This window comes from Dermacentor silvarum, chromosome 10 (genome assembly GCF_013339745.2).
Source record: "Dermacentor silvarum isolate Dsil-2018 chromosome 10, BIME_Dsil_1.4, whole genome shotgun sequence".
Classification (NCBI taxonomy): domain Eukaryota; kingdom Metazoa; phylum Arthropoda; class Arachnida; order Ixodida; family Ixodidae; genus Dermacentor; species Dermacentor silvarum.
The window spans coordinates 45,930,496-45,957,236 of record NC_051163.1 but is presented as its reverse complement, the minus strand read 5'-3'; the positions used below and the strand labels follow the sequence as shown (position 1 = coordinate 45,957,236).

Sequence of the window (26,741 nt, the reverse complement as noted above, 5' to 3'; positions counted from 1 at the left end):
TTATCGCACCGACAACAAAGCTGCGGCGATTCGTGCGCTTCCACTTTCCCTGGTGTAGTAAAAAGAATAGTTAAAAGGTTCTGAAGCTCAAATACAAACATTTTCCCATTCGCCAGGTACCCAAACCGAGATCGCTTGCTTCCCCCGAAGGCTAGGCCTACCGTACCCGCCGAGTCCGTCTACACTCTATCGGCCCGTCTAGGCTGAGGAATCAACAAGTCTAACGAGGATAAATCACTCTGTAGGTCCGCTTACCCATCGGTGTTTTTAAACAGACCATTCTTTCGTGTCTACGGTGTCAGCACAACAAGCGATGAGCGCCGATATGAAGCGTTATAAACATACGTATGTGTGCTGTTGCTGAAGGCTGCCAGCCGCATTAACCGAACGCTTCTCTGACGGAGATAAGTGGCTAAACATACCTGTCGATTGAAAAGCATTGTCGAGCTATGGAAATGTTGCATTACATTTGCGCGAAGAACAAGAAACGGCTGTCAAAATGGGCAGTAACAGCCCGTACAACATCCCGGGTCGGCGGTTGATTTAAGGCTTTTTTCGTAGTTAATATACCAATCGCAAAAGCAAATCAGTGTTGCAGCACTTCCAGGTATACTATGCAATACGGAGAAAATTTTCGTTCTGGTAGAGGCGTAAGTTTTAGTAGAAGGCGATGTCGCATCTACCATGTCTGTGCGAGACGTCTGTGCAAAGCTGCTACTGTCTCTGCGCGTTGACATGGTAAAATATGAATAGGCAATCACGAATCGGCGTGGCCTAGTGGTAAGATACTGGGGTTGGGATCTGTAGGTCGGAGGTTCGAATCTTAGGGGTTATTTTTGTTTTTACATTTTTTTCTTCTTTTTTTATTGCATTACAGCGCTCTCTGTTCCTTTTTGTCTTTGAAAAAATATATAAGGTACCCAGGCACCGCGTATTTCTCGCTCTAGAGCTGCATTTCGCACCAGTACCCCGCGCCCAGCGCCTCCCAGTATGCCGCGCCTTGCCAGCGTCCCAGTATCCAGCGCGTGACACTGGGCCCATAATCAGGCATGGCACTGGGCACTGGATACTGGGTTTTGCAATAGGGCTCTTTGGAGACGCTGCAGTTGCGGCGTGAGCCTTGAAGACAGATTTGCCTGAAGTGTATCAATTTTTACCTCTAAGTTACTTTCCGAGTCTCTAAGTGCAGTGTTCATTTCCCGTACCAGGGTAGCGTAATGGGCCTTTGATTGTTCGATGACTTCGTTAATTTGGCTCTGAAGATTGGGCAGGTGATCAGAGCACGGGTCTCTGAGGAGCGACTTCAGCTCTTTCAGACCGGTATTCATTATTGTAACTGTAGAGCAGATATTGGACTTGAATTCTTCCATTTTGTGCACCAAGTTTTCCTCGGAACTCCTCACCATGTGGCTGATCTCCGACAAACGCACGGTGTCAGAGGTCCTAAATTGTTCCAAGAGTTCATTCATTTGCCTCTGAAGAAATGCCAACTGCTGGTGACACGGGCCTGTCAAAAAAGGCTTCACTTCATCCGTTGTTGCACTCACTTCACGAACGTGAAATGAATCACCACGTTCGTTATTCTGTGCAGAGCCCGAAGACGGATCACGACGCGAGCATCCGGCCACATAGTGTGCTGCAAGCTCTGTGCGCCGTATCCTTTGTTCACACCGTGGGCACTGGAGAGCATGGAAGTCGCATTCTTTCTCGTAGTGGAGCAGTACAGCTTCGATGGTGCCTACGAACATGCAGCCGTCGCATTCATTCCAGCAATGGGCCTGCAAATTAAAAAAAGAAAAAAAAAGTCGCAGTTTCGTCCTAAAGGCGAAGCATCGATTGCGATAGCAAATTAGCTATACGAAGCAAGGACCGTAGTTTATTGGGCCGTATAAGGTTATAAACACTCGCCTATTAACAAAATAGACAAGCACGGTGTCACGCGCGCACAAGTAAACATAAACGTATTTCGCTCGATGACAGCGGAAACTCGCTGTGAAAACACCGGAGTGAGAAAGCGCGCCAGCAGCAGCGGGTAAATTGACCTTCCGGCTGTCTCTCATTGCGCTTCAACGCGAACTAAAGGTCGAAAGCACCGCGTATACGAAGCTACCTCAATCAGAGCATACACTTTGTCCCCATCGCAAATCGCTTTGACAAATCGCTTGACGCTTTTCTGTGTAGCGCACCTCCAAACGCTTCCTGTTTCTCTTGACGTCTGAGCAGTTCGAGATCAAGCTGTCTCCATCTTGCGCATTCCGGTAGAACCAGGTCACTTTGGACATGGTCACTGAGGTACAAAATTAAAATAATGCCTGGGTTCACGTGTCAGAAACACGATCCGATTGTAAGGCACACCGTAATGACGGAGTACGGCTGAATTTTGTCAGCCAGGAATTTTATAAAACGCACGCACATAAGTCTAAAGGCACAATATCTCTTCGTTATTTCTCTTTTTATATAGTTTAGCCCTCGTTGAAATGTTGCCGCCGGTACCGAAATCAAATCTGTGACCTCGAGCTCAGCAGCGCAACTGTATAGCCACGCAGCAATGTGGGCCGGTGGCCTGCGAGTTAGCACTTCAGCGAAAACCGCTCAGGTGGAATCTCGGAGACCACAGTGCAGATTTCTCCTCACGTCGTCTGCTTCCTACTAGTGTGCATACGCACGTGTAAGGCGACCTTGTAAAGGCTGTTTGTTCTATTGCTGCAGCCCATCCATGATTACGTATGTTTTTTTTTTTTTTTTTTATAAGTAGGAGCACTCTACCTCGCGCTGTTTTTGAGGTGTTACAAGATCAGTGATCATGTTTGAGGAACGCGCTCGGCATTTTTACACCACCATTCGTGGACAGTAGATGTTTTCCTCCCCTGCTTTTTGGAAGAATTGAAGCGGGGAAGTGCAGTATGTGAAGCACTACAGTAATTTGTTGACTGGATCAGTTCTATTCGACATTTCACGCATGGAAACGTATTTACGCTTCCACACTCTTTTTGTAATTGACTTACCTTACAATTATGTGACTGTCATATTTTGGTTAAAAAAATCACCAGCCCTTCCCCTGTCGAAAAAATGGGGGTAAGCGAAGCTTGTCGTGTGTGTATCTGATCTGCGTGGTTATTTTCTTTCTTTCTCTCTCTCTATCTTTTACTCTCTCACTTTTTGTCTCTCTTTCTCTCTTTCTTTTTTTTTGTCCGTGGTATGTGCCATGGAACTTCGACCCTTGCCGCACAATCACCAGGATCGGCCCACTTTTCAGCGTGACACCACCATCACCACCGCCGACACTTGTGAGCCTATAAAGCTTCGCCTAAAAGGTGAGTCACCCGCGGTCCATAAAAAAAGTTACTCCATCAAGTGCTGGTTCCGAAATAAATGTTTATTCCTCCTCCTCTCCCGCTAAAGGGAACCATGTGTGGATGCGAAGCAGCCGGGAGATGGTTAGCTTGAGCGGGAGATGGTTTCGCGGCAGCGGCCCGAGCGCTCATCGCGGCGCTGCACAGGATAGAATATGAGGCGCGCGCGCTCTCCGTCATTTTCATACCGCGGAACTACCGTGGCGCCCCCAGTGGAGTATGCAGCTGTCGTACCACCTGTCGTGCGCGCCGCTCCGGATTCCTAGAGGAGAGAAAGGGGGAGTGTAGGAGAGGAGAGAGAGGGGTAGGGGACGCGCATGCGCTGTGGGGGTGTGGCACGCGGGCGCCGCTCCGTAGAGGATTCCTAGAGGAGAGAAATGGGTGAGCGTATGAGAGGAGAGAGAGGGGGAAGGGACAGGCGTGCGCTGTGGGGGTGTGGGACGCGGGCGCCGCTCTGTACAGGATTGCTAGAGGAGAGAAAGGGGGGAGCATAGGAGACGAGAGAGGGGGAGGGGACGCGCATGCGCTGTGGGGGTGTGGGACGCGGGAGCGACGGATAGATGCGCCGGCAAGAAATGCGTCGCATTAAAAAAAAAAAAAAAACTCGCCTCTTCCCGCGGCCAACGGCAGGGACGCTCGACGCGTCTGCAGCGAACGCCAAGAGCTCGCCCCAAGAGACGAGCCGGCCGCATCGCCGGCTGCCGCTACTACCTCAGAACAACTTCAAGATCATTCTGCGCCCCAAATCAAATGCACTTCAAATCCATCTCAAATCCTGCTGAAATGCAGCGCCTAATTTCGCTCCGATGCTGCTCAAATCCAGTGCTTGTGCAGTTCAAGTCCAGTGGTTATGCAGCTCCACTAACGTGAATCCCGGGGAAGTACGAAGCAGTTTCCCGCGGGAACACCACATGTACCGCTCCTTAGCGTCTTCTTCACGGAACCGGCATGGTACCGTGAAGAAGAATTTTGCACTTGTTATTACCCTGTTTTGAGCGCTAGTTTTTGATCGTGATCACTAGAGATCACACGCGACGCCGACAGCCCGGGCCCCTAAAGTGCTTCGCACCTAAAAACACACGGTGTTGCTGGCCTCATTAGTGTACCATGTGGCCTGTTGCTCATGTTTTCCCATGTTTGTTATAAGGGGAGAAGAGAGGCTTCCTCAGAAGACCTTGCCTTTCTTTCCTTGATGTCAACCGCTGTTCAGTCGCTTCAACTTCACCTACGCCACGTCAGCCTGCTTTGGTACCATATTACTATTACACACAGCCATCTACCTAAACTATACTTTACTTTATTTAGAGTGCACAACCTTTGGGATCGGCCAACATTTTTATAATGCACTATATCTTCTACTGACCCACATTTTTTCGTTGAGTAATGCCACACACTCGGTTCCTATATTTAGGCACGCGCAGATTGAACGAGCCCATCTGGGTTTAATTTCGGCATTTATTGCTAACTATACATTATTAATGCTCCGTAATTGAGTTTATGCTAACTTGGAGTGTCTTTTTAGATCCTACAGCTTCATTTTCACGCATTTTTCATTTCCGCACGTGCACTATAAATCGTAAAATTATCTAGCTTGCTTGACGGAAATGGCCAGACATTCATATTCCACGAACCCCAACTCGATTTGAACTTCGTAAAAATGACATTGTCTTCAAAAACCCGCTTCTCCTGGACAGCTTGGAAAATCGTAAAACCGAACTTCCCGTGATTCTGCTTGAACGATTGTTCAGCACAGTTATGCCCGAAAGCGGTACGGCATAAACATTGAATAAGTTCATTCGTTGTGTATGTGGCCTACTTCCTGCCATAATATTTTTTTTTTTATGTGGGCGCAGTTATACTTCGCAAACGGTTCGAGACAGTCGTTCACAAAGGCCGTGTCCGGTTGGCTGTCCTACACTTTGGGTGGGCGAAAGACGTCCAAAATTAAGGACAAGAAATAAAATTAAGAGGCAGTTAGTGTGAACACGGTCGCAGAGGAATGTTCGCTAACAGCCACAAGCTTTCGTACAGTCCAGTGTGTAACCAGCCGGATATTTCAAACTATCGCACAACCATCGATCGCATGTTCATCAGAGCCGTATCACGGCGGGAAGTGGCGATACAGGTGATAGTACGCGCGCAATGCACTCTTCAGCGCAACCATCGTCTGCTACGCCCTTCTGTGATAGTCGTCTGCGCCGTTCCAGTGATAAGAGAAAACAATTAAAAGCGCATCGCAGATGCCGCACGTTACTGGTACACGTATTTGGCTTCAGACCGCTTTAAGTATAGGGTCGAGCAAGTATATCTAAAAAAAAAATCTGCCAAAGGGCATAAGTCCTCGTGGCGTAGCCGGCGGTACTGGCACTCGAGGGTTCATTAGCCAATGTGCGCTTGCGCGTACTTATCCATAGTCTCGCCATTTTAAGGCTCTTACCGTGACAAAGACTGGCGCTGGCGTGATATTTCAAAAAATCCGACTGATTGTGCTCCAAGAAGCGCAGGAATGTTTTAGAAGGCAAGCGGAAGTTCGTAAAAACCCTGTGAATTCCATTGCTAAAATTTCAGGGCGCTGATATGACCAGCATGCGGACGCGCCGATTCAGGATTTTCAAACGCAATACTTGAGTACCTTCCGCAATGTTGCCGCTATTTGTACTTCACTGTCTTAACGACAAGTCCCTGCCAGTACCACGAGCAGAATCAAACTGATATTCGCTCACCTTGAGGCTACTCGCTCTCGTGGAAGGAAAGTCAGTCCACACGCACTCGCCCTCATCGAATGGTTCCAGGTCCAAGGGACACACGTAGCGGCCATCTTGGTCTCTGGCGCTGTTGCAGGTATCGCACAGGAAGTACGAGCAGGGAAGAAGCACCGTCCTGTCGGGAACCATGCAGCAGAGGCCACAGACTCGCGGCAGCGGCAATTCCTTTGTAAAGTGCATCGGTCGCCAGTTTGCTCCGACGACGACGACGGGGTGCCCGTTCAGGGTATGCACCGCCCATGCTCCCGGGTCCGGCATGACGGCGGCTTGGTTTGGGGCCGTTTGCCACACTGAACAAGGGAAGGCGACGTGCCTGTTGCTGGCCTCTTCATCCGGAGGTACGGATGTTCCTCGACGGCGGTGATAAAGGCGGTTCCGATGGCTATACTTGCGCGTGATATCTGCGTACCGGACGCCATGCGGTGTTCGTCATTTTGTTGTTCTTAAGATGCCGCCACTTTTGCAAGACTTGCTCGCGATAAACCCATGCGGCCACGTAAAGTGGCTGTTCGATTTCTCGCCAGCATTGTACTTGAAAATCGATGCGTAATAATGTATGCAATGTAAGCTAGACGAACGAGCACTTGAAAAATGACAAGTGCACGGGAGAGATCGCTCAACAGCGAACGAGACGAACAACCGGAGAAATGCCTTTCTCAGGCTGCAAGTTGACACGAACTGCAATAAAAACCGTAACCAACCAACCAACCATTAGGTCACCTCTGTACGTCTCGCAAAAAAGATCTTAGCCCGCATTTTAAACGTACTGCTTACTTTCTGTATATATCTATCGTTGTGCCATCATTCCTAGATGTACCGTCAAGGCAGCAGTGTCAGAGCCACTGATGAAAAGCAAGAACATATGGAAACAGAAATCGATCGTCGCGATTTATCGGCCCCTGCAACAACGTACAAACAAATAACAAATGTCACAGTCGACGACAACATTGCTGTCTGCAAAATTGTTTTTCACTTTTCCTGGTTGATGTTATGTGTAAATGAGCGTAACCACAGGGGTAACTCAGTGGTGTCCTGGCACCGAGTACGAGATAACGCTAGAACGTATCGCGCACGCGAGTGTATTTTTCTGTCACTCGTTTTCTTCTCTCAACGCTTGCTGTAGAGTTAGGACTACGCCGAGCTTGGACGTGGCCTGGCCTTTTCAATTATTGTTAAACTTCTTATCCTTCTATCTGTAAATCTCCCAATATTGTTTTAATAGCCAGCGCATTGAAATCTCCGAAACGGCGAAAGCGACGAGATCAATGCCACTGTTGTCCGTCTTGCACACCGTTAACAGCTGTTGCGCGAAATTTCTGAATATTCTATCGTTCTTATTGTTGCTTACTTCAAGGCCTACGCCACATTAGAAGAATAGAGACTTGAGAAGTCATGAATTGAGTCGTTAATGTAAACAAAAGTGACCAGGTGAAATGACGGTATGGATAAGGATGGCGATGTGGGCTTGTTGGTACATCTTGACTAGACTTATTTTAGCGGAGGGAAACACGAGGAGAAAAGAAGGCGCGTTGCACACGTGTTTATTGCCTTCACAGAACCGGACCAAAAGTACCTTCAATAAACGACGCCACAGATCCCGGGAACTACATTACAATAAACAGAATATAAACCAGAGAGAACTCAAAAAAAAAAAAAAAAAACTCAGAAAAGACAAAACCATCTTGGCAGGTGCATGAAATTTAATTCTCTTCATTCAGAATTATTAACTTTTTCGGTACCGCGACTATCGAGATCAGTCAATTTATACGACGGTCTTTCTAGGCGTTGTTAAACATTTCGTTTTTAATTCTCAAACTTTTTAGCAGATTTGCGCAGTCTCGAAAAATAAAACTTCGACTGGAATTATCGTGGCAACTGGCCTCCAGTTTTCCTAGCTCATCTTCAACAAAAGTGCGCAAAATTTGCCATTTTGGCCATTCGGCAGCATATCCTTTTATAGGTCAGCAGCCGCAAAGGCACAGAAGGTTCTCTCGGGTTGTGAGCTTTTTGATCTGACGAATAAACACAGTGTCATAAACCTGTCTCAAATAATAGAATATGCACAAGAGTGCGTGTTATTTCGGTAATTGTGTTCTACTAATGTCAAGTTGCTTTTTATTCATAAGCGCTTCGACAACGCATGTACAAAATATTGCGAGCAATCCTTCCGCCTGTGTGGGGTTCTCACTCACACAAGAGCAGGCATTAGATTTCAGACTGGCCTTCGACCAAAACATTAGTGGCCGTCTAACCTGTTACATTTCGGACACGGCCTGTGAAACTGCTCTAATTCAGTAGTTTACAGTAGTGGGAACCACTGTAGTTCTGGCGGTGCTGTTTATACCGACGAGAGGAGCAACAATGCGATTGAAGACGTCACATGTCCCGACGTCCACGGCTGCAGCGCTCGCGGCTCTGCGCAGTGAACTTCTATTTATTGGCAGAGAGTCCGGGTACATCGTCCGCGTTTTCAGACTCGAGGCCGACTTTACACAGTATGCAGGCAGTTCTCCGACGCGGAGCTCATGAACAGCTAACGTACGAAATTGTCAAACTGCACCACGACGTCAAACAGAAAGGCAACGAAATTATTTTCCAGTGGCTCCCTGACCATGGAAATGATCATTTCCAGTGGAAATGATCTCGCAGACAAAGCTGCCCGAGAGTTACATCAAGAAGAACAAAGCGTTCCCATTCCTCTTTCCAGGACAGACGATGCAAGGCAGCTTCATCACCTGGCACGCAAGCTATCTTTAAATGAGTGGAACACCCCAAATATAAGCGCACCAGGCTACACGAACTGAACCCTTCGCTCCAACTCCAACCTCCACCTGGAATTCAGCGACGTAAGGCATCGCTTCTACAGCGGCTGTGGTTGGGATTGCTACCTGCGATGTCTGCGGCAGCGAAGAGCGAACATCGAACATTTGTCACTGCGATCGATTTCAGTCGGAGAGACAAACATTATCGAACGCACTGCGACGACTTGACGATCGGCCGTTGTCTGTGCAGGTGCTACTTGAACACCGTCCCCATCGCTCGTCGGCCCATAAAGCTGTGAAGGCACGGTTGCCTTTCTTGAGGGCGACTGCCCTATGTGAACGCCTCTGAACTGCTCAGGCCCTCCGCGTTCGTGCGCGGGCTCACCGTGTCCTTCCTCCCCCCCCCTCCTCCTCCCTCTATCTCACCTTTCTATTACCTCTTTCCCATCCCCCAGAACAGGGTAGCCAACCAGACGCATTCCTGGTTATCCTTCCTGCCTTCTCTCTTTTCTCCTCCTCCTGCTGTTTTGTTCAAGAGGGGTTCGCACCCACATCTCTTGCAAAGTATCACACGAAACTCATCAGGTGGCGTTTTCTTAGCCTTGTCGCCATGCTCTCTTAACCGTTCGTTTGGACAAAGTTCAGTTTGCATGATGCAAAACCGATTACAGGACAACGGAATGCGATAGATGGCAATGTTTCGCACTGAACGATTTTTTGTCAGCACGTTTTTCGACATCCACACTACACATTGTTAAGGAATCTTTTATTTTTACCCGAACTGTTGACTTTGCAGGGTGCTGAAAAAAAAAACTTGTACATTACCTGGTGCAGCTAGTGTTTTTAATTTGTGAGATACCTGCAGGATGTAGGGAACGACTGCTCAGTTCCTCTTCTCAAAAGCAGGGTAAGCTTCTGTGTTAGACACAGCATAACTTGCATGTACTCGTTGCAGTAACCCTTCAGTTACAGAAGCCATGAAATGGGATCTGTAGCCTGCTATTAGGAACCCATAAGCGTGCCGTTTGAAACTTACGTCTATTAAACGTTGGCACGAACTAATAAGTATGTTGTGAAAGCACATCTTAGTAATGCCCCATTTTAACTAACTCTGAATGGCTGGATTGGAAGGCGAGAAATGCCTTATTTGCCTTGTGTTCATAACACCAACTGGTAAGGTGATCCATTAACATAAAATGTAACATCTAAGAATCTAATGAATCCATCTACGGGCACATCAATTGTAAATACCTGGACACGATCGGTATAATTTATACACACTAATGCTGGAAACTTTCGAATGTGCCACCAATAAACCCAACAAAATCATCTACATTGATAAAAACTTCAATACACTTTATGTTCCTCTAGGCCCTGGACCATATGTCGGTCAACATTAGCTAAAGCAAATCGCCAAAGAACGTAATAAAACAGGAACCTATGCACTCACCGTTCCTTTGAAGACAGGAATGTTGTCCTTTATGAATAAGCGTCGAAGATAAGTTAAACCTTTAGTAATTCTAAAAAACCTTCACTAGAGACACCTGCTTCACATGAAAACTTGATAGCCCCGCATTGATCTATACATTTCGCAATACAGCAAAACAATTCATCACGTGGACGGGAATAATATAGAACTTTCACATAACCGAAAAGGCCTTCAGGCCTTCAATGGCATGAGTATTAAAAAATTCTAGCCAGGTTTCTGATTTTGGTAAAAGAAACGGGTTAGCCTCTTCGCCTCTTCGCTACCAGTGTTTACATTTGTGGACACTTCTTCTGAAGCCAAATGCTCCTGGAGCAATCTTGTGAGGGATTAAAATTGCGCGCCTTTCTCTGGCTTAGCCACGGTTTACTCAAATTCAAGAAGCGGACATCCTATCTCGGCTGAGGCGGCGGCTACTGCGAGCAGCTCATAAAGTGTATTCGCAACATGGCTTCTTGGCTTCAAAATGATTTTTTTACGTGACCAAATTTTGTCGCTGAGCTCCTGAAATAGTGCGAAATAATGTTTTGATAACAGCTACTCATTTTCTTGCCTGCATTTTCTTTTTCGGTACGGCAGAGGTTAAGGTATGAAAATACGCGCTTTACCCGAAGTCTGGATGGTAGAAACCTGCAACGTAGCATGGCGTCGACAGCTTCAGAATTCCGCCTGTACGCTTCCTCCTCAGGAACCCCCTTAACGCTTGGCGCACAGCGGAAAGGAACTCAGCTTCTGTCCTCAGTTTCCACGGCATGCAGACTTAGGCCATCACCAGTCATCACGACTGACAGCACAATAAACGTATACTTAACTACTCTCTAATTGAGATGACTAACGAAAAAAAGCACGAAGATGCATCGTACCACATTGCCTTTCTGGCAATGTGGAGTCGAGCTCCATTAATTTTTTTGTGGTAATTTGACTCATTATCTATCATATTTCGCTTCTCAGGGGCTCACACGCAAGGTGTCCTTCAGGACATGCCCTCGTATGTCCCCTCACGAGCACAATAAAAGCGCGCCGGTGTTGTACAAGCGTGCGGTAGCTCTTCCCGTGTGCTGTGACAGAAGGTCATTGTAACTGCTGAGGAAGTGGAAGCAAAAGAGAGGTGCCTTGTTCAGCAGGTACTCGCCTGACCAAAGATACACGGAGCAGGGATTCCGCCATTAAGCTGTTTTAACTCTCCGTCGATTGATGTAAATATCAATTGAAAAAAAGGCTAATATAACTGGGGTCGCGAACTTTCCAGTAAACTCATCGACTTAAGTTTGTGCGTCAGAACTAAGAGTAAATTCAAATTTTTGAAATTTTGTCAGCAAGCGTCTGGTCCGCATACTTTTCCTCAAGGGTCTACGCGATGCTAAATCATTTAGCCATTGTCATTGTCATTTTTCCTCGGTCATGCTCATGGTAATGATTTCCACCATCATAATTTAGTGTTTCCTTCACTTAGTGCTCACGTCCGAACCCATTCCGGTGGTTTTTGGGTGTATTTTTTGCTGGATCATTGTCATGACCTACATGACACGCATATCATGACATTTAAGTCATGACCTATCACTTAGGTTTGTCATATAGTGTTGTCATAGTATGCCAATTGTGGTACACACCAAGTTATCGAAACGGCCATGAGAGCACAAAGATGTAGGCGGCTAGATAGATAGATAGATATATATATATATAGATAGATAGATAGATAGATAGATAGATAGACAGATAGATAAATAGATACTATCAAAGTAGCATATGTTCGCCAAGAAATGCTTCGCATTTAAAAAAAAATTTACGACGGAGGCGCACTATTTTTTTTGGGGGGGGGGGGCCGGGGGGGGGGGGGGCGGGGCGTAAGCAGTTCCGATCCCGTTGCACTCGCCTTTGGGCGAAACTGCCAATTTTCGAAATGGAAACAAGAATCAAGTCCCCTATAATGGTAACTTACCGTCTTCAAAATGTCCAGTGCTGAGGTATATATGACAGTAAACTAAATCCACATGTAGTCCTAGACTGACTGGAAGACACACACAAAAGGTGAGGCCAAGGTTTCATCATGCGCCATACTCTTTAGCTGTTATTCGTGCCAAGATGGCAAAAGAAAAATTGGTCACACGATTCTTGTTGGCGAGCCACCTGATAGTTGTTTCCGTCGCTACAGCTGCAACAACTACGGTCAACGTTGAAGGAGACACTGAAGCGTATTCTGCAACTTTATGGCTATTATATCCCACAATCGAGGTTCGCTAGATTGAGTTAAATTATACATCCCCAATAAGGTGTATCCAGTGGCTTAACATGAGCGCGACAAGAATCTCTTCAGAAATTCTGAGCTGCCAGCACATTTTTGTACGTGTTATGCATCCCAGGACATTCAACCATCTACTAACATTTTCCTTTGTTTGATGCTCGTAAGTGGGCTCGTAATGTACGCCTCTTCAGTATTGTGCACTGTCACTGGAATCTGTTCAAACGTTGATATACCGTGGCGCATAAATGCTTGTTCCTCGTTCTCTCTTCTTTTTTCTGCCAAGGAAGCAGTGAGCAGGTTTGTGTTGAGTTACAAATAACCTTTATTTATTACAAAACAAACGGCGCTGACTCACATTTCAAAGGGCACAAAAATGTGAAACGCGTATACACATCAAGAAAAAAAAAAAAAAAGAAAAGTCGCCTGCAAATGATTTTACCGTGCACGAACGGACTTGATCAACTCAGGAAAGCGCACTGCAGCGCGGTACGAACAATTGAGTTACGCGCGTCACTTCGTGAATCCCCTTGGCAGCCTCGGTTTTTTAAAAAAAGGTATTCCACTTTGGTGTCATGACCAATTGTTTAGCTACAACGCCAGATAGAAGAGAACTTTTCTGAATGGGAAAACCACTCATAACTTAGCCGAGTGTAGAATAGACATTGAAGTCCGCGCGTGATTTGCACTTGGCGCCATATTATAGACTTTTCCATTAGGTTAACCTTAAGAAAACGCACACCTCGCTCTTAGGCTGTCAGTCCATTTACGCGTTTCGCTGTGGCCCGATGATGTTTAGGGTGTCGAACTTTTGAGTGTAACGTCTCTTCCCGCAGTTCCACACCGATGTCTACGTACGAGGTCAGGGAGTTTTCTAATGCCATTTTACGTAGTCCCATTAGCACTGTGCATGCTGCCCTTGTTCTAGAAAGACTGGGCTACCAGCGTTATGTGCGACCTTATATATATATATATATATATATATATATATATATATATATATTATTTATTTATTCAATACTGCAAACCTTGTACAGGTCCAAGCAGGGTGAGTAAAAAGGTAAACAAGGCAAATACAACAGAGTTAATAACGTTTCAAAAACATCAAATTGCGGCGAAAGGCAATAAAGAATCATTCCAATCAGTTACAGTGCGAGGAAAAAATGAAAACTTGAATAAATCTGTTCGTGCAAACGAACAGAATATATATATATATATATATATATATATATATATATATATATATATATAGGTATAATGAACGAGACGAAAGGGAACCGAGGGACCCAATTTCTTTAATCATATCATATATTTATATATATTGTTACGACGTTAATATTACAGTCAATGTAGCCGCATTAGTAGAAGAGGAGGAGTGTTAGCGGAGAAGACGAAGATAACGTTGGTTAGTTGGTCGGTGGTGTTCCAGCCGTTGGACTTGCTTACCCGTTGGTAATGTCTGAGCCATTCTTCTACATCTTCGCCTGCTTTCCCGGCGAAAACCCGAGGTTCTCGGTAGTAGCGCCACGTAGCAGCAGGCATTGATCCCGGAGCGGCAGGTATCGGTCCCCGAGCGTCTCCTTCGTTGGTCATGTTAACAGGCGCACGGGGTAGTCCGGCGAGGCGACGACTCCGGCGAAGAATAAATGGCTCCGGGTCCGTCGTTGCTTGAAGTACCCCGCATCTCCACCAAAAACTGTTACGACGCGCGACAAACGGTGTTTATTGAACAGGCCTCAGGGCGAGCCTCCGACGAGCAAGAAGAGTTCTCTTCTTCGTCTTCTCCGCTAACACTCCTCCTCTTCTACTAATGCGGCTGCATTTACTGTAATATATATATATATATATATATATATATATATATATATATATATATATATATATATATATATATATATATATATATATTACAGTAAATGTAGCCGCATTAGTATATATATTATTAGTGTATATATATATACATATATATGTATAATAAAAGAGACGAAAGGGAACCGAGGGGCCCGATTTTGTTAATCACATCATAAGCCAACAAACAGACACCACGGAGAACATAAGGGCAATTACTTGTTTGCTACTAATGCATACACATATGTATATACATACATACACAAATGTATATATATATATATATATATATATATATATATATATATGTGTGTGTGTGTGTGTGTGTGTGTGTGTGTGTGTGTGTGTGTGTGTGTGTGTGTGTGTGTGTGTGTGTGTGTGTGTGTGTGTGTGTGTGGTGTGTGTGTGTGTGTGTGTGTGTGTGTGTGTGTGTGTGTGTGTGTGTGTGGTGTGTGTGTGTGTGTGTGTGTGTGTGTGTGTGTACGCAGATATACACCCACAATGGTTCCTGTTCTACTTCCCATCTAGATTTATGTCACCCTCATATGCATTCATTGCAAGCACGGCAGAGGCTATTCAGATAGGTAATACTTGTCCTCTATCAAATGAAATCTGCTTGAGCAAAGCCCGATTATCTGCGCGGAGCTGTTGGTGGAAGTAGGAAATCCTCTGAGCACTTGTATATGTGCTACAAAGTTCCAAGGGCACATTCCAAAACTTGCTTTATAAAACAATCATTTTCCAAACAGTACTCGTGAAGGGTCACCACGCCCCTTGCTTTGATACTATTTTGTCCAAGTGCGCGAAGATTTCGATGTTTCACCGCTGCTAGAAAGAAGTAGTCCAACGCGTCTACAGGAAACAGTCACTGTTGAAAGCGAATTTATCACATGTGGGAATGTAACAACAAGAGCTAAAAAACAGCGTTTTGTTCTGACGGCAAAAAAGCATATGAATCGGCTTGAAGTGCACTGTCACAGCTTCATGGTGCGCTAGGCTAACACACTTCATTCAACTAGAAGGAGAAACTCAAGTTTTCCGTCTTTTATAAAGCCCTCCGCAACGAGCCGTTCTGTTTCAACCGAAAACACCGTGGTATAATGTTTAGACGTGCCATAGCAGTCCACCATATTAAGAGTGATTCCGTTCCTCGAATTATTGTTTAGCGCAATCAGTGTTAAATCGTCCCGTGAAAGGTCAGAGGTGCCCGCCAATAATTCACAGAAAACTAGTACATCTATCCTCCTTGACATTTCGCTCATACGAAAGTCAATGTGGAAGCACCTATCTCTGCAATACCAGAGAATGCAGTCTGCGAAGGTGCCCCGGTGAAGGCTAGATATTTTTTCAGCATTTCTTACAGTTATACGGCACGTGGTTAGTTCTGATGGATCATACCGTATAGGTCTCATCAGCTGGTTCCCGTTAGGCGCTGTAGAAATCCATGGGTGGCCGCCATGGGACAGGCTCTCCTGCCGCAATAATTTAAGAGTGCTCAGTGATGCATCGGCGAAGGCTTCCAACTTTCGAAGGATGAACTTCTTTTCCGAGTGCCACGGGTTGTAAGTTTCCACTGATGTGGCTGCAGCAACACCTTCACTTTCCGAAGATATCTTTTTCCGCTGCAAACCCTCAAGCCCTCCCTATTGCAAAAACCAGCGTCTTCCAGTGCCTTCCAGTGTGAAACCAGCGCGTTTTTTGGCACTGGGTTGCACTGGAGACGCTGGCGCACGCTGGGAGTCACTGGGAGTCACTGCGACACTGGTGAGATCGCTGGATAAGTGCTGGGTCACACTGGACGAGACGCTGGTTTCAGTGCTATGACGCTGGGGCGCACTGGTGTGCGCTGTACACACGCTGGTTGTAGCTGGAGTTCGCTGGCTCGTACTGGAGACTGCGCTGGTTTCGTTTGTGCCGCACTGCCGGAGTATATAGGCGCTGTGGAATATTAAATGCTTGATACAATTTCATGGGCATCTCCTGTCTAAAAAACAGACTCCTGTCCTAAGTAGCGCTATAATTTGGAATCATAAATGTCTGTTTCGTGTCGGCGGTGTTGTGGCTTGGAATAAAGGTGCGTGAGCATATGCGACACTTCAGGTCACTTTCGCTTTGTACATTTTTCTTTTGGCTGTGCGGATAGCTGTATTCGTGAACGAAATTACGCAAACGCAGATAACGCCTAGTTTTCTATTACTTTGTACGCAAGCGATGACTGCGAGTTGTCGCAGTGTTGTACAGTCGACACGAAACCCAGCAGCCGTTCAGACGGGTTCGAACGGACCTCAGGAAGCCTGCCGCTGATCGATATTATCGCACCGACAACAAAGCTGCGGCGATTCGTGCGCTTCCACTTTCCCTGGTGTAGTAAAAAGAATAGTTAAAAGGTTCTGAAGCTCAAATACAAACATTTTCCCATTCGCCAGGTACCCAAACCGAGATCGCTTGCTTCCCCCGAAGGCTAGGCCTACCGTACCCGCCGAGTCCGTCTACACTCTATCGGCCCGTCTAGGCTGAGGAATCAACAAGTCTAACGAGGATAAATCACTCTGTAGGTCCGCTTACCCATCGGTGTTTTTAAACAGACCATTCTTTCGTGTCTACGGTGTCAGCACAACAAGCGATGAGCGCCGATATGAAGCGTTATAAACATACGTATGTGTGCTGTTGCTGAAGGCTGCCAGCCGCATTAACCGAACGCTTCTCTGACGGAGATAAGTGGCTAAACATACCTGTCGATTGAAAAGCATTGTCGAGCTATGGAAATGTTGCATTACATTTGCGCGAAGAACAAGAAACGGCTGTCAAAATGGGCAGTAACAGCCCGTACAACATCCCGGGTCGGCGGTTGATTTAAGGCTTTTTTCGTAGTTAATATACCAATCGCAAAAGCAAATCAGTGTTGCAGCACTTCCAGGTATACTATGCAATACGGAGAAAATTTTCGTTCTGGTAGAGGCGTAAGTTTTAGTAGAAGGCGATGTCGCATCTACCATGTCTGTGCGAGACGTCTGTGCAAAGCTGCTACTGTCTCTGCGCGTTGACATGGCAAAATATGAATCGGCAATCACGAATCGGCGTGGCCTAGTGGTAAGATACTGGGATTGGGATCTGTAGGTCGGAGGTTCGAATCCTAGGGGCTATTTTTGTTTTTACATTTTTTTCTTCTTTTTTATTGCATTACAGCGCTCTCTGTTCCTTTTTGTATTTGAAAAAATATATAAGGTACCCAGGCACCGCGTATTTCTCGCTCTAGAGCTGCATTTCGCACCAGTACCCCGCGCCCAGCGCCTCCCAGTATGCCGCGCCTTGCCAGCGTCCCAGTATCCAGCGCGTGACACTGGGCCCATAATCAGGCATGGCACTGGGCACTGGATACTGGGTTTTGCAATAGGGCTCTTTGGAGACGCTGCAGTTGCGGCGTGAGCCTTGAAGACAGATTTGCCTGAAGTGTATCAATTTTTACCTCTAAGTTACTTTCCGAGTCTCTAAGTGCAGTGTTCATTTCCCGTACCAGGGTAGCGTATGGGCCTTTGATTGTTCGATGACTTCGTTAATTTGGCTCTGAAGATTGGGCAGGTGATCAGAGCACGGGTCTCTGAGGAGCGACTTCAGCTCTTTCAGACCGGTATTCATTATTGTAACTGTAGAGCAGATATTGGACTTGAATTCTTCCATTTTGTGCACCAAGTTTTCCTCGGAACTCCTCACCATGTGGCTGATCTCCGACAAACGCACGGTGTCAGAGGTCCTAAATTGTTCCAAGAGTTCATTCATTTGCCTCTGAAGAAATTCCAACTGCTGGCGACACGGGCCTGTCAAAAAAGATTTCATTTGATCCAGTGTTGCACTCACGTCACGAACGTGAAATGTATCACCACGTTCGTAATTCTGTGCAGAGCCCGAAGACGGATCACGACGCGAGCATCCGGCCACATAGTGTGCTGCAAGCTCTGTGCGCCGTATCCTTTGTTCACACCGTGGGCACTGGAGAGCATGGAAGTCGCATTCTTTCTCGTAGTGGAGCAGTACAGCTTCGATGGTGCCTACGAACATGCAGCCGTCGCATTCATTCCAGCAATGGGCCTGCAAATTAAAAAAAGAAAAAAAAAGTCGCAGTTTCGTCCTAAAGGCGAAGCATCGATTGCGATAGCAAATTAGCTATACGAAGCAAGGACCGTAGTTTATTGGGCCGTATAAGGTTATAAACACTCGCCTATTAACAAAATAGACAAGCACGGTGTCACGCGCGCACAAGTAAACATAAACGTATTTCGCTCGATGACAGCGGAAACTCGCTGTGAAAACACCGGAGTGAGAAAGCGCGCCAGCAGCAGCGGGTAAATTGACCTTCCGGCTGTCTCTCATTGCGCTTCAACGCGAACTAAAGGTCGAAAGCACCGCGTATACGAAGCTACCTCAATCAGAGCATACACTTTGTCCCCATCGCAAATCGCTTTGACAAATCGCTTGACGCTTTTCTGTGTAGCGCACCTCCAAACGCTTCCTGTTTCTCTTGACGTCTGAGCAGTTCGAGATCAAGCTGTCTCCATCTTGCGCATTCCGGTAGAACCAGGTCACTTTGGACATGGTCACTGAGGTACAAAATTAAAAATAATGCCTGGGTTCACGTGTCAGAAACACGATCCGATTGTAAGGCACACCGTAATGACGGAGTACGGCTGAATTTTGTCAGCCAGGAATTTTATAAAACGCACGCACATAAGTCTAAAGGCACAATATTTCTTCGTTATTTCTCTTTTTATATAGTTTAGCCCTCGTTGAAATGTTGCCGCCGGTACCGAAATCAAATCTGTGACCTCGAGCTCAGCAGCGCAACTGTATAGCCACGCAGCAATGCAGGCGGGTGGCCTGCGAGTTAGCACTTCAGCGAAAACCGCTCAGGCGGAATCTCGGAGACCACAGTGCAGATTTCTCCTGACGTCGTCTGCTTAGTACTAGTGTGCATACGCACGTGTAAGGCGACCTTGTAAAGGCTGTTTGTTCTATTGCTGCAGCCCATCCATGATTACGTATGTTTTTTTTTTTTTTTTTTTTTATAAGTAGGAGCACTCTACCTCGCGCTGTCTTTGAGGTGTTACAAGATCAGTGATCATGTTTGAGGAACGCGCTCGGCATTTTTACACCACCATTCGTGGACAGTTGATGTTTTCCTCCCCTGCTTTTTGGAAGAATTGAAGCGGAAAGTGCAGTATGTGAAGCACTACAGTAATTTGTTGACTGGATCAGTTCTATTCGACATTTCACGCATGGAAACGAATTTACGCTTCCACACTCTTTTTGTAATTGACTTACCTTACAATTATGTGACTGTCATATTTTGGTTAAAAAAATCACCAGCCCTTCCCCTGTCGAAAAAATGGGGGTAAGCGAAGCTTGTGTGTGTATCTGATCTGCGTGGTGATTTTCTTTCTTTCTCTCTCTCTCTATCTTTTACTCTCTCACTTTTGTCTCTCTTTCTCTCTCTTTCTGTCTCTCTATCTTCCTCTCCCTCTCTCTTTCTCTCTTTCTTTTTTGTCCCTGGTATGTGCCATTGAGCTTCGACCCTTGCCTCACAATCACCAGGATCGGCCCACTTTTCAGCGTGACACCACCATCACCACCGCCGACACTTGTGAGCCTATAAAGCTTCGCCTAAAAGGTGAGTCACCCGCGGTCCATAAAAAAAGTTACTCCATCAAGTGCTGGTTCCGAAATAAATGTTTATTCCTCCTCCTCTCCCGCTAAAGGGAACCATGTGTGGATGCGAAGCAGCCGGGAGATGGTTAGCTTGAGCGGGAGATGGTTTCGCGGCAGCGGCCCGAGCGCTCATCGCGGCGCTGAACAGGATAGAATATGAGGCGCGCGCGCTCTCCGTCATTTTCATACCGCGGAACTACCGTGGCGCCCCCAGTGGATGTATGCAGCTGTCGTACCGCCTGTCGTGCGCGCCGCTCCGGATTCCTAGAGGAGAGAAAGGGGGAGTGTAGGAGAGGAGAGAGAGGGGTAGGGGACGCGCATGCGCTGTGGGGGTGTGGCACGCGGGCGCCGCTCCGTATAGGATTCCTAGAGGAGAGAAATGGGGGAGCGTATGAGAGGAGAGAGAGGGGGAAGGGACAGGCGTGCGCTGTGGGGGTGTGGGACGCGGGCGCCGCTCTGTACAGGATTGCTAGAGGAGAGAAAGGGGGGGGGAGCATGGGAGACGAGAGAGGAGGAGGGCACGCGCATGCGCTGTGGGGGTGTGGGACGCGGGAGCGACGGACAGAGCCGCCGGCAAGAAATGCGTCGCATTAAAAAAAAAAAAAAAAACTCGCCTCTTCCCGCGCCAACGGCAGGGACGCTCGACGCGTCCGCAGCGAACGCCAAGAGCTCGCCCCAAGAGACGAGCCGGCCGCATCGCCGGCTGCCGCTACTACCTCAGAACAACTTCAAGATCATTCTGCGCCCCAAATCAAATGCACTTCCAATCCATCTCAAATCCTGCTGAAATGCAGCGCCTAATTTCGCTCCGATGCTGCTCAAATCCAGTGCTTGTGCAGTTCAAGTCCAGCGGTTATGCAGCTCCACTAACTTGAATCCTGGGGAAGTGCGAAGCAGTTTCCCGCGGGAAAACCACATGTACCGCTCCTTAGCGTCTTCTTCACGGGACCGGCATGGTACCGTGAAGAAGAATTTTGCACTTGTTATGACACTGTTTTGAGCGCTAGTTTTTGATCGTGATCATGAGAGATCACACGCGACGCCGACAGCCCGGGCCCCTAAAGTGCTTCGCACCTAAAAACACACGGTGTTGCTGGCCTCATTAGTGTACCATGTGGCCTGTTGCTCATGTTTTCCCATGTTTGTTATAAGGGGAGAAGAGAGGCTTCCTCAGAAGACCTTGCCTTTCTTTCCTTGATGTCAACCGCTGTTCAGTCGCTTCAACTTCACCTACGCCACGTCAGCCTGCTTTGGTACCATATTACTATTACACACAGCCATCTACCTAAACTATACTTCATTTAGAGTGCACTAACCTTTGGGATCGGCCAACATTTTTATAATGCACTATATCTTCTACTGACCCACATTTTTTCGTTGAGTAATGCCACACACTCGGTTCCTATTTTAGGCGCGCGTAGATTGAACGAGCCCATCTGGGATTCATTTCGGCATTTATTGCTAAATATGCATTATTAATGCTCCGTAATTGAGTTTATGCTAACTTAGAGTGTCTTTTTAGATCATATAGCTTCATTTTCACGCATTTTTCATTTCCGCACGTGCACTATACATCCTAAAATTATCTAGCTTGCTTGACGGAAGCGGCCAGACATTCATATTCCACGAACCCCAACTCGATTTGAACTTCGGAAAAATGACATTGTCTTCAAAAACCCGCTTCTCCTGGACAGCCGGGAAAATCGTAAAACCAAACTTCCCGTGATTCTGCTTAAACGATTATACAGCACAGTTATGCCCGAAAGCGGTACGGCATAAACATTGAATAAGTTCATTCATCTATGTGGCCTACTTCCTGCCATAATATTTTTTTTTTTTATGTGGGCGCAGTTATACTTCGCAAACGGCTCGAGACAGTCGTTCACAAAGGCCGTGTCCGGTTGGCTGCCCTACACGTTGGACGGGCGAAAGATGACCAAAATTAAGGACAAGAAATACAATTAAGAGGCAGTTAGTGTGAACACGGTCGCAGAGGAATGTTCGCTAACAGCCACAAGCTTTCGTACAGTCCAGTGTGTAACCAGCCGGATATTTCAAACTATCGCACAACCATCGATCGCATGTTCATCAGAGCCGTATCACGGCTGGAAGTGGCGATACAGGTGATAGTACGCGCGCAATGCACTCTTCAGCGCAACCATCGTCTGCTACGCCCTTCTGTGATAGTCGTCTGCGCCGTTCCAGTGATAAGAGAAAACAATTAAAAGCGCATCGCAGATGCCGCACGTCACTGGTACACGTATTTGGCTTCAGACCGCTTTAAGTATAGGGTAGAGCAAGTATATCTGAAAGAAAAAAAAAATCTGGCAAAGGGCATAAGTCCTCGTGGCGTAGCAGGCGGTACTGGCACTCGAGGGCCAATGTGCGCTTGCGCGTACTATCCATAGTCTCGCCATTTTAAGGCTCTTACCGTGGTGACAAAAACTGGCGCTGGCGTGATATTTCTAAAAATCCGGCTGATTGTGCTCCAAGAAGCGCAGGAATGTTTTAGAAGGCAAGCGGAAGTTCGTAAAAACGCTGTGAATTCCATTGCTAAAATTTCAGGGCGCTGATATGACCTGCATCCGGACGCATGCAGGTCATAATAGAAAGAAAACACCCCAAATAGAAAGAAAACACTTAACAAACCTATTTTTCACAAAGCGCTGTTAAGGTAATGGTCAGGTCTCCATATCATTCGGTACTTTTGCAGGAACAACTGGTTGGTTAGAAAAAATATTTATAATTAGGCTAACAAATAGAATTTGTCTACACAATGAGAGTTTGTAGTACCGTGTCGCACCGGCAAGCTAGGAGCATCCCCTTGATGCCTTCATTCGACAACATTTTCGAGACCTCTGATACCATGCTCTATAATCCATTTCATACTTACCAGGCCAACGATACAAAGGCAGAATGAGTTTTCATTGTTGCACTGCAGCGTTCACAAAAAAAAAAAAATGAAGTTTGGATACGGGAAGAGTTTACAAAAGAGCGTTGCTTGCGTCCTCTTGGTCTTTTGGACACACCATTACCATCTCACCAAACTCCCAGTTATATTGCTACAGAAGCTTTTCTCGCTTCTCGGCTTCGAGACCAAAAAATAGTGCTTCACAGATCAAGGTAACATACTGGTACGCGTCCTCTCACTTTACAGTACAATGAAGTCTGATAGTGTTATGTGCCAAGATATAACCTAACAGTAAATGGAACGCGCCGCAGATCCTAACCTAGTTATCATAGAAGCCGAGTGACATGTTTTTGCGACAACAGTACGTCGCATATTGGAAGCACAAATGTGCATACCTAAATTATTTTACGTTGCCTTGCGTCCACAAGTAGTTCCAATGCATGAAGTAGTTATTCCTAATAAAGTGACACAAATCTAAAATCTACGCAACTGGGAAACGCGTCGATTCAGGACTTCCAAACGCAATACTTGCGTACCTTCCGCAATGTTGCCGCTATTTGTACTTCACTGTCTTAACGACAAGTCCCTGTCAGTACCATGAGCAGAATCGAGCTGATATTCGCTCACCTTGAGGCTGCTCGCTCTCGTGGCAGGGAAGTCATTCCGCACGCACTCGTCCTCATCGAACGGTTCCAGGTCCAAGGGACACACGTAGCGGCCATCTTGGTCTCTGGCGCCGTTGCAGGAATCGCACACGAAGTGCGAGCAGGGCAGAAGCACCGTCCTGTCGGGAACCGTGCGGCAGAGGCCACAGACTCGCGACGGCGGCAAGTCCTTTGTAAAGTGCATCGGTCGCCAGTTTGCTCCGACGACGGTGTGCCCGCTCAGGGTGTGCACCGCCCTTGTTCCAGGGTCCGGCATAGCGGCGGCTTGGTTCGGGCCGTTGGCCGCACTGTACAAGGGGAGGCAAAGTGCCTGTTGCTGGCCTCTTCATCCGGCGGGACGGGTACTGCTCGACGGCGGCGATAAAGGCGGTTCCCATGGCTACGCGGAGCTGATATCTTATACCGCTTGTCGTGTGTCGCACGCCTTGCGGTGTTCATCATTTTCATGTTATTTCTCTTACCGCCACTTTTGCAAGAGTTCCTCGCGATAAACGCCTGCGGCCACTGAGACTGGCTGTTCGGTTTCTCGACAGTATTTTACTTGAAAATCGATGCGTACTAATCTACGCAGTGTAAACTAGACTAACGACCACTTGAAAATTGAGAAGTGTCGGGGAGAGATTGCTACACAGCGAACGAGCCGAACAGGCGGAGCACTGGCTGGCCCAGGCTGCCCAGTTAACAGGAACTGCAAAAAAAGAAAGCGTAACCAACCAAGTAACGCTTTAGGCAGCCTCGGTACGTGTCGCAAAAAAAAAAAGACATTGGCCCACATTTGAAACGTACCGTTTACTTAACGTATATCTTTATCGTTGTGCCATCATTCCTATTTCAGCGCAGCGGTAACACAGGGGTAACTCAGTGGTGTTCTGGCACCGAGTACGAGATAATTCTACAACATATCACGCACGCAAGTGTTCAACTCTCAACGCTTACTGTAGAGTTAAGACTATGCCGAGCTTGGACCTAGCTAGGACTGAGCTTGGCCTTTTCAGTTATTATTAAACTTCTTGTCACTTTCTGTCGATCCCCCAATATTATTTTAATAACCAGCACATTGAAATGTCTGACACGACGACAGCGATGAGCTCATTGCCACTGTTCTCCTTCTTGTACAGCGTTAATAGGTGTGGCGCGAAATAGCTGGATATTCTATTGTTATTGTTGTTGTTTACGTCAAGGTCTACGCCACATTAGAAGAATGGTGACTTGAGAAGTCATTAATTCAGTCGTTAATGTAAACAAAAGAGACGAGGTGAAATGACGGTATCGACAAGGATGGCGATGTAGGCTTGTTGGTACATCTTGAGTAAACGTAGCTTAGCCGAGGGAAACACGAGAAGAAAAGAAGGAGCGTTGCACACGTGTTTATTTCCTTCACAGAGCTGGACCAAAGCACCTTCAATAAACGATGCCACAGATCACGTGAACTACATTAAATAAAAAAGAACAGAAACCACAAAGAGTGCCCGCAAAAACTCAGAAAAGACAAGACCGTCATGGCACCTGCATGAAATTCAATTCTTGTCAGTCAAAGTTATTACCTCTTTCGTTACCGCGCCTATAGAAATCCATCAATTTAACCGACGGTTTGTCTAGGCGTTGTTAAACATTTCCTTTGAAATTCTCAGGATGGTAAGATCATGCAATGTTTCATGTAATGACTGAACATTGGCCATTTTTCAGATTTGACAATATTTGGGAGATTTGGGGAGTCTTGAAAAATAAAACTTCTACTGGAGGTATCGTCGAAACTATCCTGCAGTATTGCACTTCAATAAAAAGGCGCAATATTTGCCTTTGGTCCACTCGGCAACATATCTTTTTATATGTCAGCAGTTGCAAATGCACAGAATCTTCTCTCGGGTTGTCAGTTTTCCGATCTGATGGATAGGCTGCTTCAACGATGTCTGAAACAGTAGATGCTCAAGAGTGCGAGTTATTTTGGTAATTACAGCATAACAATATATCATGTGGCTGGGTATTACATCTTTCACATATACCAAAAATGTCTTCAGGTCTTCATTGACAGGAGTATTACCAAAATCAAAAACGTGGTTAGAAATTTTTACAAGAAACGGGTCTCAAATATCAAGAATTGTTAGCTGATCTAGCAGATAAAACGCGACCTGCCCATGCCACTTATGCCGTCTTAGCACTAAACGATACGTCTAAAAAGATTTTCCCAGTTTTTTCAATACTTTTGCTCTACTTCTCAAGACTCGTGTTTTTGCAAAATTCTAAGGCTCCGGCCTTATATTTAGGCAAAGAAGCTGCCCTATGCCCATTGTGGAGATCCAGGTGCATTCCCGCGGCTCGTCCCCCAGCTCGCGCTTTGCGCTTAGCTCTATATATCTCCGGGAACCGCCGCCGTAACGGCAACATGGCGGACACGGCTAGCGCGCCGGAGCTACTTTCCCGCGCAAACCGTATTTCTCCCTTCCGGGGATTGAGTTGCCGCGCGAGAACGTCACCCGGACGCGCCCTGATTGGCCTCCTGAGTGGCGGCCCCCGGGCGCCCCCCTCCACCCGAGCTCTCCTCCGCCGAGCACTTTCTCGCCGCGGCAGATGCTCACAGGCCCGCAACGAGGTGGTTACAAAAGACCTTTCTTCTCACGACTCCTCGCTCACGCGCTTGCTGGACCGCTGCCCGGTTAGTCCTAGCCCAGCGGGCACGCGTGCTCGATCGGTCTTGCGGTGAGCCTTTACCCACAAGCGCCGTGACTGCCGCAATTGTGTTGTATCTTGGGTGAATAAACCCGTGTCCGTTGGCGAACTGACTCCGAAGCCTTCTCTGCGCCGTGTCGGAGAGTCGACGAACCCTGCCGCAGCGCCTTTGTGCATTGCGGAGTGGAGGAGCGTCGTGCCCTTTCCTGACCGTCGCTCGCAGGGTGAGCCTAGTGCAAACCCATCTCCACACCATCAAAAACTTCTGAAACAGCTAGCTACGTTAGCTTTTCCGGTAAAATAGTTACGGGTGAATAGGGCGAAGCCACCCACTTTGTCCATGGG

The 26,741-nt window shown here is 46.9% G+C and overlaps 1 protein-coding gene across 2 annotated transcripts; it reads right to left on the bottom strand.

Annotated features, from left to right (window-relative positions):
* Nucleotides 1–50: 50 nt before the first annotated feature.
* On the bottom strand, nt 51–24,097 carry LOC119431504 (TNF receptor-associated factor 6). Of its 2 annotated transcripts, none has more exons than XM_049657118.1 (2): nt 23,692–24,091; nt 51–1,778 (listed from the first exon to the last, which is right to left on the bottom strand). In XM_049657118.1, exons 1-2 carry the CDS (start codon nt 23,983–23,985, stop codon nt 1,044–1,046), a joined length of 1,029 nt encoding a protein of 342 aa, XP_049513075.1. In that variant the 5' UTR covers nt 23,986–24,091; the 3' UTR covers nt 51–1,043. The 2 variants fall into 2 exon arrangements, with proteins under 2 accessions (XP_049513075.1, XP_037554915.1); XM_037698987.2 differs by lacking the exon at nt 51–1,778 and adding an exon at nt 16,726–18,539 and having other exon boundaries at nt 23,692–24,097.
* Nucleotides 24,098–26,741: the final 2,644 nt, after the last annotated feature.

Bases quoted from the DNA above. Each gene is read 5' to 3' on its own strand.
- LOC119431504 (XM_049657118.1), bottom strand. From the start codon at position 23,985: ATGCCGGACCCTGGAACAAGGGCGGTGCACACCCTGAGCGGGCACACC. The intron at 1,779-23,691 runs GTGAGCGAATAT...TTTAATTTGCAG, and splicing joins CGAGAGCGAGCAGCCTCAAG to GCCCATTGCTGGAATGAATG.